This window comes from Misgurnus anguillicaudatus, chromosome 17 (genome assembly GCF_027580225.2).
Source record: "Misgurnus anguillicaudatus chromosome 17, ASM2758022v2, whole genome shotgun sequence".
Taxonomy (NCBI): Eukaryota; Metazoa; Chordata; class Actinopteri; order Cypriniformes; family Cobitidae; genus Misgurnus; species Misgurnus anguillicaudatus.
This window is the reverse complement of record NC_073353.2, coordinates 6,765,659-6,778,776: the sequence shown is the minus strand read 5'-3', so window position 1 is coordinate 6,778,776 and position 13,118 is coordinate 6,765,659. Positions and strand designations below refer to the sequence as shown.

Genomic DNA, 13,118 nt, shown 5'->3' with positions numbered 1-13,118 from the left:
CAATTCCATCAGCAGATTTATTGGCTTTTTTACACACTGCATGATTAGAAATTCTGTACTTTTTGATTTAGTTTAACCCTTGTACTGTGTTCAAAACCCTATAACACTTGTGGTGTTCCTGGTCAAAAATGACCGGCCTATCAAAGATTTCTTATAAGTCACTTGTTGTGCTATATTATACCCAAAGATTGGATTAAATCTTATTTTGTCAAAAACTGAGGTGCATAAGATCAGATCAGTGATCCAGTTTAACCAGTTCAAAAAGAAATACAAAACTAGTCCTAAATAAAAGAAAACAAGTTGACAATATTTGGTTATATTTTAAATAACAAATGATTTACAGTATAAGCTATTTTCCATAGGCCACTCATTTTTGACTGGGAACACCCAACCCATTCTCACCAAAAAGCGCACAAATGACACGCAGTGTGATTATCATGCAATAGATACGCCAAATTCCGCTTTTGCGTGTATATGATATGCCAGTCCTTCCCATTCACTTTTATGGCAAATCATTTCGTGTCTTTTTTTTATTGGTTTCTCATTTGTTTTCTAGTTTTTTTACCATTGTCACTTTTTGTTATATAAAAATGACATCCTAACCCAAACCCCATCTCTAACCCCAATTCCAAACGACCATGGCTTAAATATAGACAAAAGCATAGAGAAACCTGTATATTAAATAACCTGCTTAAACAAATGTGAAATCTAACCCTAAACCCAAGCGAAAATGGTTTTAAAAACAGAAAACAAATGAAAAACAAAACAAATAAAACGACACAAAACGATTCGCCATATAAGTGAATAGGAAGGACTGGCGTATCATATGCACGCAAAAGCTGAATTTGGCATATCTATTGCACGATAATCACACTGTGTGTCATTTGTACGCATCTTGGGGAGAATGGGTAGGAACACCACAAAGGAAAAAGAAAAAATAAAAAATAAACAAAAATAATCAGTTTCTTCTTTTGAGAGAGAGAGAGAGAAAGAGAGATTTCAGTTATAGGAGCATGATTGGACACCTCTAACTCAGGGTGTGTCTGAATTCACTTTTGCTAGTTTAACGATGGGGAAAATGGTCGGCGCGCACAGGGCATGGTCTAAAAGGGTTGTTTCTCTCGTAATGAGTAATGGGTGTGTTTTGGGCATAACATGCAATAAACTAATGAAAGACTCATCTCCCATCCCCTTCAAAAGCCAGTTGCAATATTAGCACTTTTTAAAGCAATCAAATCTGCGTACTTACCAGGCTACAGGTGAGGCAGCATTTCTGCCAGCTGATCTCAGCTTTGCACCTTCTACTTTAGACCAGGGGGCTGTTCTTTGGATTATTCAGTTAGCTGAATTTATTGTTGATGATTGGGCTTGATTTGCATATCAGAGAGTTGCTGTCATAGCAGCAGATCTGTAAGCTCAAACCTGCTCGGGAGCAGGCTTATTATATGTAAACAAGATTAGATCGCACCTTTTAAAGAGCCACACAGATCCAAAATCGAAACTGACCTGTATTGCAGTGTGTCATGTAGCTGTCCATCAATGTAAACAATGTGCAAAGTAGTTCAACCAAAAAGTGCACGATAAATAAAGTTATTGGCTTCTAAAGCAGGGAGTCGACTCTGAATCGCTGAAACGAGTCGTTATATGCATTGAATCTCCTGCCTGTCTTTATCCACGTCACACAAACGCTTCCACGTCACATGAGATAATCTCCGCCTACAGCCTTACCCGCGGGAGAAACGAAAACTATGACCCGCCCACAGCTAGTTAGTGTGTAAACATCATATCACGCTATGTTTTCAGCTTGTGTTGTTTTCACTACCAAATTAGACTTTTTCATAGAGGGATATACTAAACGTGTCTGCCTGTGAAGAATCAGTGGTTAAAATTAATTTTTAACAGAGGGATTTAGACGTTTGGCAATGAAAGATGGTTTAGTACCCACTTTATTTGGAACAACATGCGTCTCCTAACCACAATCTGTAAGTATGATTATAGCTACATACTTGCTTAAATGAGTGTAAGATGGCTATCGTCATTTATACTTCTTGGATTAATGATGAATGATGTTGTTGTTTAAACTCTATACTGTCAGAGTCACGATAGCAAACGGTTTATGCTGCATTTACGGGTTTGCTATGACCCGGTTAGTTTACAAAAATGCTTAAATGAGTGTAAAATGTTAGTTTCTATCGTCGCTTTTATTGCTTGGATTAATGATGAATGATGTGTATTGATGTCGATAATGTCTTCTCAGTAAATCATGTTAGCACTAGGTCAACACATGTTGCACTATTGTTGGTCGTGCCACTGATTTGTGGTCTGTGCAGAGACACTGTCAGTTGACCAATCAGAGCAGAGTAGGCTACTGAAAGGTGGGGTTTAGGCAGACTGAGTCGTTGAACGGCTTTACAAAAATCGTTTGGGGATCTCTGAGAAATGGGGTATTTAACATATATATTTTGAGAAAATTACAGGGTTTTTTGACCTTGCATGCATCTAAACCTGTTGTCCGGGACTTATAAACAGTGATAGGATGCTTAAAATTGTCATCTTACTGGCTCTTTAAGTAGAGGTGATACGGAAAGTCTGTCATGCTTCCTCACAAGCGCAATCCACGGAAGATGCACAGTTAATATGAAAAGCTTTTTAAATTCAACATGTAATAAAAATGACAAATTAATCATTTAGTGATGTGCTTTTGAAAAATATAATAGAAAAAATATTATTTTGTTTATTTAAATTTTCCTATATAAAATATAGCAATCAGTCAGTAATACCAGCAGTAATAGATGTGATATACAATAAAAATATTACTCATTGTGAAATGAGTTCCCTTTGAATCTCATTTTCAATTTTAAATTTGTCCTCTTTAGATTGCCAAGTACAATGTCATGCATGAAAGATTTGCTTAGTAATTGTATCTACAACCCTGTTCCTTTTCTAGATCAATAAATTCACAGTAGGCCTATGCGACAAAAAATGCCAATAACCAAGTTTTTTGCACATATTTATCTTACTAAACTTTTCTTTGCAGACAGCAGATGCAGGACTTTCAGTTAATGTGAATGCCTGATAGGCCTAATATTGTTGCAGTCAGAAATCAGTTATATAAGAATAATACAATCGAAGTAAACTTGTTTAGACCCTTGCAGGTAGTTTCTCATTATCTGAGTAGATTTCTTTATTGGCCCGTCCATTGCAGATAAATGGCTATCAGAAACATTTGCACTTTATAATCTTTTGATGAAGAATAACTTTAACATTCGCTTCCTGCAGATCATTCTTCATTTACCACATTCTTGAGAACTGCTAAAAGTGTTGATGTATTATCTACAACTGCACAAAAGAAGGGAAAACACCATCTTGTAATAAACTTCAAACAAAAAAGAGAGTTCAAAGTTCATTGATCAGTAATAAACGTTGCATCAGTTGTGGGTTTAAGAAAGGGCAGCTGCTCCAGGGATGATTTGTACAATCATTCAGTTTAGAGACATCACTCCTGCCAGGAAATCACATGAAGATGCACAACAAACACCTGTTTTTTATTCTGCATTTTTAGTTGCTGTTATAAACAGACAAAACTGGCATGATTCTGCTTTCTTGTTCTGCTAAAGTTAGTGAAATTCTGTCTATTTTTTTGTTTGGTGGGATTGCTAGGGTTTAGTAGGTATCATACTGCTTTTTAGCAGGATCAGATTGACCTAGTGCTTTCCTGGCAATTTGGTGTTCCAGCTCTGGCCTTTCCTTCAGGTGGACAACATACTGTATTGCCGGGGGGGGGGGGGGGGGGTCTGTTAACTCTCGGCCGAAGAGCATCATGTTTGGTGTAAACCCCGTAGCACTGTGCTTGGGTAGCTTGCTGGAGCAGGTGCGATCGTGACGCATTTTATACCAGAAGTATCTGGTGTGTAACCTGGACAGCGTTCACTCCACTCCAAAATGTTGTGCATGTGATGCATGGCATTTTTCTGAAAAACTTAGATAGAATTCAGGGCTTTTCATCAGATAGAACCGGGTACTAGAATGCCATCCTTTAAATACAATCTTTCCACTGACTCAAGTATGCTTTTGTTGCTGGTCCATAGGGTGACACCCTCTCCCAGGAGGGACGCTCTTCTCCTTCCTCAGTCCACTTTTTAAAAGGAACTATATCTGCATCAGCAGCCTGGGCTGAGCCCAACTTTTCTGGACTCAACCCAAAAGACAGAGTGGCACAGATGGTACTAATGGGTTGTATTACGCCTACTGGACAAAACAGCAGGGTAGAGGTTACAGGTGTATGGTCTGCAGGGCTACTGACAAAGTTGCATTGCACAGCCTGGTGACAAAGAGGTGGGTCAATGGGTTAATGGAGGTGGGTTCTCTAGCCACCGTGCTAATTACCAGTCAGTTTCTTTTTACTTCTTGTAAGCCACTGTAGGCTACTATGGTCTTTGTGTATCCATTGGGTAGCTCAACAGAAGAGAATAGCTCTTTAAGCCTGTCAAAAGCATGTTGGTGTTCAGAAGTGCAATGGAATTTGGCAGTAATGGGGTTTACTGATTGTGGCAAAGTCTTTGACAAATCATCTGTAGTATGAGGCAAGACGTCGAACCGCATTGACCCCCGTGGGTTGGGGCCATTCTTAGATTTGCTGCACAGTTGAAAGGCTTGAGTTTTAAGTAAGCCTGGTGTAGCCTTTCGAATACAGAGAGGAGACCCCAGTACACTTCCGCCCCGCTCTTGTCGTACAGTGATGACCACACTGCTTATAGCTCCAAATAATGTACGTGTTTGTGCATCAGCTGTGGCGGCCACACACCGTTCCCTGCTCTGCCCATTGGGGTTGCTCCCCAGCTCTTTAAAAATGCATTTGTTGTCATAATTACCCTGGAAGACACCGCCCCTGAGAGAATCCCTGTCCTGAGCGTCACAGGGTTCCTCCAGTGTCTGAGCGTTTCGGCACACGTATGATTGATTCTCACCGGTCGGCTGAGATGCCGGCGAGAGCACAGATATAAACCAGCGATCCAGCACTGGAAATCCCTCATTTTGAGTAGCCCTAAATGTACTACAGCGATCACTGAAGCCATAAGCCCCAGCATTCGCAAGCACAGCCTGTATGGCACTACTTTTCCCCTCTGAAAACGAGTGAGACATTGTGTTAAAGACGCTATTCTCTCTTCCGTCAATGTGACTCGATACAATAGGGAGTCTAAATTGAGCCCCAAATACCTTGTTTGTTGAGAGGGCACTAACTGGCTTTTAATCATGTTTATTCTGAAACCCAAGTCGCTGAGGTGATCAGGACCGTCCCTGTGTCTTTTATGGCTTGTTCTCTCAATGACGAGCATATCAGATAATCGTCTATGTAAGACAATATTCTTATTCCCTTGCCCCTCAACGGGAACAGAGCTGCCTCCACACATTTGGCAAAAACCCTCTGAGCTAAAGATAGCCAGAAGGGTATAGTTTGAAATTTGTATGCTGTGTCCTGGTATGCAAACCTGAGGAATTTCCTGTGAGAGGGGTAAATGTCTATGTGAAAGTATGCGTCCGACAGATCCATTGTCACAAACCAAACGTTTGGGTGAATCGATCGACAAAGTACCTTGTGTATCAACATTTTGAATGAATACTTTCTTAGGTGCTTGTTTAATATATGTTGATCCAAAATAGATGGAGGGCTGTGCCACCTCTCTTTGAAACTACGAAATAACGGAAGTAAATATGCTGATGGCTCTCCTCCTCGTGCACCACTCTGATTGCCTGTTTGCTCAAAAGGGTTTCGATTTCGGCCATCAAAACCCAAGAATTCTCCCTCGGCCACTGACATAATTACCCCGTTGAAATGAGGCAGTTATATAACAAATTGGATCCCCGTAAAACTGTTGCTAAAACCCATGGTTGAACCATGCATCCGCCAGCTGGCTATGCGGGCAGAGAGAAGACCCCTGTACACTTCAGCCCCGCTGTTATCGTACAGTGATGACATCATCACGTGCACCATGCGGTCTCCTGTTGAAGGAGTGAGGGCTCCCCCCAGCAGTGGAACTGGGAAAGTGCATTTCGTGTGTTTGCATGTTTTTTTTAAACATATCGCCCTCAGCTGTTTGCCTGGCTGCGATAATGCAACATTTATATTTTTTGAACTAAGGGAGCTTATCGCCCTCAGCCCGTGCTGTGATAATGCATGTTTTATTTTCAATTCCCCTGTGTGTGTGAGTGCTTGGTGACACTGAACATGGCTCAGACCTCCCTCTTTTGTCTGAACTAGAGGAGAGCGAACATAATGAGCCCTTACCGAACTTAGAACAGAAGGGCTGTATTCCCACCTTCTTCTCTTTGCAGGTGGAGAGAGAAGGGCAGGGGACGACTGGCGTGTAAGGTCGCATGCTTCTTCCTTTCCTCGGGGTGGGGTGGACGGTTGCTAGCCGCAGTGGCCGCAAATGAATGTTTTCCCCAAGGTCCGGAGCCATCCGGTCATGGTCGCTGACCGGCCTGTGGTCCGCTGTGAGCAGGTCTTACAGCTCTCATGTTCATCGGCCTCCCTCTTGTCTAGGGCTGAAATGATTCATCGAGTTAATCAAAAAATTCCTTGATGCAAAAATTCTGCCTCGAAGCCTCGTTAAATTCCTATGACGCGCACTACACGCTCCGAGATCAGATTCACACGGACCGTTGTTCAATGTTCAGAAAGCACATCATAGCGCATGATACATTTTGAATTTAGTTGGCGCGATGGCGGAGAGTAAATATGTCCATAAATGGCAGAGAGAGAATGTCTAAAGTTTGGGATCATTACATTATCATTACATTCAGCATCTGAACCGAAAACATTCACTGCTGTTTTACCAAGCGTCGCTGAATCAAGGTACCGTAGCTTTCGCTGATTTTAATCCCATACTGTATTTGTAGTGATGTCGTTATGCGGTTTGAGTGGATATGATGTTTAGCTTTGATGTTTTTAAGTAGTAAACGTATTCATGTTCAATTGCAAGAGAGTATAGCTTTAAAAAGGACCCCCGCCTTCACACACACGCATGCACCCTCATCTCTCTCAAGCGAGTCAGACCGATCACGCAATGCTTAAACTTTTATGTAGCCACGCAACAATAATTTCAGCATGCATTCATTCACTGTATACAGCGGGATGTGATGTTGTGATTTTTCGAACGGATTCTTAACCTAAAATGCACCGCAATGCAATTGATGCAAACCAAATGCAGCGTTCTATTGCAATGAAGCAACTGGTCTGACTGGGGTGTCACTCTTCCTCACACACAGCACAGGTGCACACAAACACGGGTGCACGTGCGCGCACACACACAGGTTGTTACCATAACAAATAGGCTCACCCCAGAAATGATTTATTATTTGTTAGTAGCCTAATGGTAAATGCTGTAGGTGTAGAAATCTACATAAACCAGATATATACTTTGATGTCAGGGCTAGATTACAGCATGAAACCTGTTCTGCATATTAATAAATTAAAGTGCTTAATTGTTGGCACTGGCACTTATAAACACTAAATGGGTAAAAATTGAAATAAATAGGCTTATTTTTCGGAGCCTATTTTTCGGAGGTGCTCCTGAGTCCAACTGCTGCCCCATCTCCTCCAAAATCTCTGCTAGGTATGCTGACAGTAAAGTAACAGCATTTAGCGAGCATACAGACTGCCCTGTGTATTTGTACATCCTCTGAAAGGTTGCAGCGTTCAGTTATTCCATCTTACTCTACAGTGAAATCTGTGATGAGGCAGAATTGATTCATCATGGAGGTGATAAGCCACTAAAGGTTCCACTGCTGGGGATCTGGCCAACCCCAGCTCTGAATCTCCAGCATTGATTGTCCCTTGGTGGGGAGCTTGCTCTTAAAGGGGCTGGACCAATAATGAGACATCTCTTTCATACAAGCAGACAGGAGCTGTCTCACTTCTGGGTGGCCTGGCGGCAGCAGAAGGGGCCAAATCGTTTGCGCTAGTCTGGACTATTGGGCCGGGAAGAGGGAATTGTCTTCCTCCTCTTCGTCGTCCATATCCAGATCGAGGAGGTCAGAATTAGCATTGCCATCTGCATCCTCATCCCCCAGTTCACCATCCTCCTGCGTGAGCATGCCATCGACCAGCGCAGGCATATCCAGGGATTCAGCTTACATTATTTCCTCCCAGCTAGTACTCGCTTGCGGGAGATGATTAGTCGCTGTCGAGGCAGACAGGCAAGGGTCCTGCTTGTTAGCCACCGTCACTTTCAGCCTCCTTTCCAGGATTTTCACCGGCATTGATGCACAACAAAAATCAGCAAGTCGGGATGCACTGACAGAGCTTGTTGCAGTTTCCCACAGGAAGAAAGCGCGAATGACGTAGACAGGGGTTGACCTGGCTGATATGGATAAGGCGGAGCCTGGTCACAGGTCGACCAGTCTGTCAAAGACAGACGTGGTGTCATAAGAGCTTCCACAGTTGGTCACGCCCAAAGCGAATCCCATAGTGAAACACCGAGCGAAGTTAGAAACAGAACCAAAGTTTCAAGAGCGCTCTCGGTTTAATACTTCACTGACAGGACAGCTGATTCGGTGGTAGCCTAGCAACAATACGCAGTGCACCGTTCTTTTCTGAAGTCAATCAAATAAAGCCAGTGCTTTCTGCCTGGTATTTTCAAGTATTAACAATGGGTTTGCCGTGATTGGCCGCTTATTGTATCAGGCAGCACAGAAAGTGACAAGCTTGTCAAGTATGCAATGCAAATTCAAAATGTGACCTCTGCATTTAACTCATCCCAGTGATTAGTGAACACACACACTTCAAGTCATGAACACACACACATCTGGAGCAGTGAGCAGCTATCCCAGTGCTAGGGTAAGGTGCCTTGCTCAAGGGCACCACAGTTGAAACCCTACGGCTATAAGACTCAAACTGTTAACTCTTGGTTTACAAGCTCGACTTCTCTAACCACTAGGCTATAACTCCCCCTTTATTTTCACTGCCACAAAATGAATGTGTTCTTGTGTTCATAGTGTGGACCATAGGTGCCAGTGAAAGTCTTATTTATAATTAAATAGAATCAAGGATCATTATATTGACTTTAAGTTAATCAGTGGTGTAAGTTCAAATACTTAACCATAAGGTTCTTTGCAGCACAGAATTTGGCACAATCATGTTAAGAGCCATTCAAACTATAAAGATAACTATAACGTTAACTATATTAGCGTCCACACCATCGGACGATAACAACTTGATGCTAATTCCCTCGCGATGTGCAGTACCTTCAATGGTATTAACTACAGTAATTAAGCAATATTGCTCGAGTTGGAGTATACAGTTGAAAGAAAAAGTATGTGAACCCTTTGGGCTTACTTGGATTTCTTCATAAATTGGTCATAAAATGTGTTCTGATCTTCATCTAAGTCACAACATTAGAGAAACACAGTCTGCTTAAACTAATACCACACAAACATTATACGTTTTCATGTTTTTATTGAACACAACATGTAAACATTCATAGTGCAGGGTGGAAAAAGTATGTGAACCTTTGGGTTTAATAATTAGTTGACCCTCCTTTGGCAGCAATAACCTCAACCAAACGTTTCCTATAGTTGCAGATCAGACCTGCACAACGGTCAGGAGAAATTTTTGACCATTCCTCTTTACAGAAGTGTTTCAGTTCAGCAATATTCTTGGGATGTCTGGTGTGAATCGCTCTTTTGAGGTCATGCCACAGCATCTCAATCGGGTTGAGGTCAGGACTCTGACTGGGCCACTCCAGAAGGCGTATTTTCTTCTGTTGAAGCCATTCTGTTGTTGATTTACTTCTATGCTTTGGGTCGTTGTCCTGTTGCATTGTCCATCCTCTGTTAAGCTTCAGTTGGCGGACAGATGGTCTTAAGTTTTCCTGCAAAATGTCTTGATAAACTTTGGAATCCATTTTTCCATCAATGACAGTAATCCGTCCAGGGCCTGAGGCAGCAGAGCAGCCCCAAACCATGATGCCCCCTCCACCATATTTCACAGTTGGGATGAGGTTTTGATGTTGGTGTGCTGTGCCTTTTGTTCTCCACACATAGCGTTGTATGATCTTTCCAAACAACTCAATTTTGGTTTCATCTGTCCACAGAATGTTTTCCCAGTAGTGCTGTGGAACATCCAGGTGCTCTTTTGCAAACTTCAAACGTGCTGCAATGTTTTTTTTTTGACAGCAGTGGCTTCCTCCGTGGTGTCCTCCCATGAAGTCCATTCTTGTTTAATGTTTTCCTTATTGTAGATTTGTCAACAAAAAAGTTAGCATGTGCCAGAGATTTCTGTAAGTCTTTAGCTGACACTCTAGGATTCTTCTTCACCTCATTGAGCATTCTGCACTGTGCTCTTGCCGTCATCTTTACAGGACGACCACGCCTAGGGAGTGTAGCAACAGTGCTGAACTTTCTCCATTTGTAGACAATCTGTCTTACCGTGGACACATGGACATCAAGGCTTTTAGATTTACTTTTGTAGCCCTTTCCAGCTTTATATAAGTCAACAATTCTTGATCGTAGGTCTTCTGAGAGCTCTTTTGTGCGAGGCATGGTTCACATCAGACAATGCTTCTTCAGAACCACAAACTCAAAACTGGTGTGTGTTTTTTATTGGACAGGGCAGCTTTAATTAACACATCCAATCTCATCAGATTGATTGGACCCCAGGTTGGCTGACTCCTGGCTCCAATTAGCTGTTGGAGAAGTCATTAGCCTAGGGTTTCACATACTTTTTCCACCCTGCACTATGAATGTTTACATGTTTTGTTCAATAAAAACATGAAAACGTATAATGTTCAGAACACATTTTATGACCAATTTATGAAGAAATCCAAGTAAGCCCAAAGGGTTCACATACTTTTTCTTTCAACTGTATATCATTATGGTTGTGCTTAGGCCAGAGACATAAGGCTGTAGGCAATCACAGCCATGATGATATAAAGCTATATCACATGACTCCAAGAGTGATATTGCTTTTATACAACAGTTCCACGGCAAACATTTGAAAAAGAAAACTAGAAAACAACAACAGAGTTATTTAAAAAGTAATAACTCAATAGACGGAATAGCCATTTTGTAATATTACCGTTTCTTGGTCACAATGTGTTGTTTTAATATTAGTTTAGGTGAGAATGTATATGTATAATCTGGGCCGTTTTTTGCTATGGGCAATCGCCCAGAGTGCGATCTATGTGAGGGCGCACAAGCGTTTCTCTAAACAGTGAATCTAGTTTGTGTAATCTAATATCTTACATTTTGGTGTAATAGTCGGTGTAGTAGATGTAGTAGAAGCCAATTTCACTGCAAATGCCAACAATATCGTTCCTTGTATCTTTATCATAATAGTTGTGGTGTGAACTCTGCTATTCTCTTAAAAAAAGATTTTTAAAACTTTATTTTTTCATAGTTATAGTTATCATTATTTGTGCTTGACCAGGTGGAAAATGTTCATTATTTTTTTTTATTACAGATTTGCCATGTGTGTTCAGTTCCAAACACTTAGCTATTTTTGACCCTCAAAAGTTGATCTTTGGAGATGATCAGGAAGGCTATCGATGGTCCATACATGATGACGAAGACAGACAGAACCTTTTGAGCCTAAGAGATCAGTTTCAGCCCTTTCAGACTATTGTCAGTCTAGTCAACAAATGTTCCTGGGAAAAAGTCATCAGCGACGAGCAGTACTTTAAAGGAACGCTGTTCCGGTTTCCACTGCGTAATGAAGCTTCGGAAATCTCAGATAACTTATATGACTCCAAGAAAGTTACACAGCTTTTTGAAAGTTTTATTGCTGATGCAGACATCAGTCTTCTTTTTCTTAGAAGTGTGTCATTTATTGCTTTGCTGCATATTGACATCAATGGCGTTTGCAACAATAAGCTCAAAGTTTCTGTGTCAAATAACCCAGTTTCACCTGATAATTTTGAACTGTGTGATATCAAGCAGGAACCCCTGCACAGAGAAACCTGTTTTAAAACCATATCAAGCATGTCCCGACAAAAGAAGGAAACAAAGTCTCAGTGGCTTGTCACACATTGCCTTCTGAAAGAAGGGTACAGACCAGAGATTGACTCTTTAGCCAGCAAGCTAAGCTTCTACCCACAAGTTGATGTAGCATTTCAGTTGGAAGAAGACAGATCATTTTGCAACGGACGACTAAGTTGCTTTCTTCCCCTACCAAGTAATGAATCAAACCGAACTGGGCTTCCTGTGCACATAAATGCTTGTTTTGGCCTGACAGACAATAGGAGGTACATCAAGTGGCAAGATGAGGATCAGAAGAACGATGAGGCTGCTGTGTGGAATGAGCTACTCATGATAAATGTTCTTCCTCTTGTCTATCTAATGATGATACTGGATGCTATACAGTTATCCAAAAACTCAGCACTGCCTGCCGCCTCTGTCTACAATCTTTGGCCTGACCTGACCAAGACTGTGCAATATGAGAGATGGCACAAGGTTGCAATAGACTCTCTGAAACATCTGTGTGAATATGAGATTTTTCATCTTGCTGATGACGAGACCATCTGGGTGTCTGCCTCACGTGCGGTTTTTCCAGTCAACAATATATGTAGTGACACAATGTCTGCAGTGTCGAGATTGTTGATAGCACAGGGAGAGAAGCTTGTATCTGCCCCAAAACATGTGTTGGAAGATGTTCAGGAAACATTCCCCAAAAGTGATGCCTTGAGGAAAGTGACTCCATCTTTGGTTAGAGAAGTCCTCCACAGAAGTAATCTTGAAAGTCTCAGTAAAGATGACAAATATTGTCTTCTTGAGTTTGTTCTCAGTGATGAGAAGTACACAGAGCTACAAGGTCTTAAACTTCTCCCTCTTACTAATGGAACCTTCACATCATTTAACAATACAAAGCAGAACACTGTTCTGATTGACAGTGAGAAGTTCCTGAGGTAAGCGTTGATATCTCACTCCATTGTTTTACTGTTTATATTATGTTGTGAAAGTAGTAATATTCTGTTTGTTCTTGTCTAGAACACTGCTGCCATTTTGTAAAGAACGTTTTTTACCCACCGATCTGAATCATTCATCCACTATGCATCTAAGGAAACTTGCAGCAAGAAGTAAGAAAATTGTTATATACTTTACTATGATTTGCAGATATGATA

At 41.4% G+C, this 13,118-nt stretch overlaps 1 protein-coding gene across 1 annotated transcript in view; it reads left to right on the top strand.

The window, feature by feature from the left end:
• The window catches only part of LOC141350229 (sacsin-like), a 34,473-nt gene that overhangs the window by 10,129 nt on the left and 11,226 nt on the right, over positions 1–13,118 (top strand). Inside the window, exons 6-7 of the mRNA XM_073854887.1 lie at positions 11,462–12,902; positions 12,985–13,073. Coding sequence (XP_073710988.1) covers positions 11,462–12,902; positions 12,985–13,073 — 1,530 coding nt within the window. The remainder of the gene's footprint in view (positions 1–11,461; positions 12,903–12,984; positions 13,074–13,118) is intronic.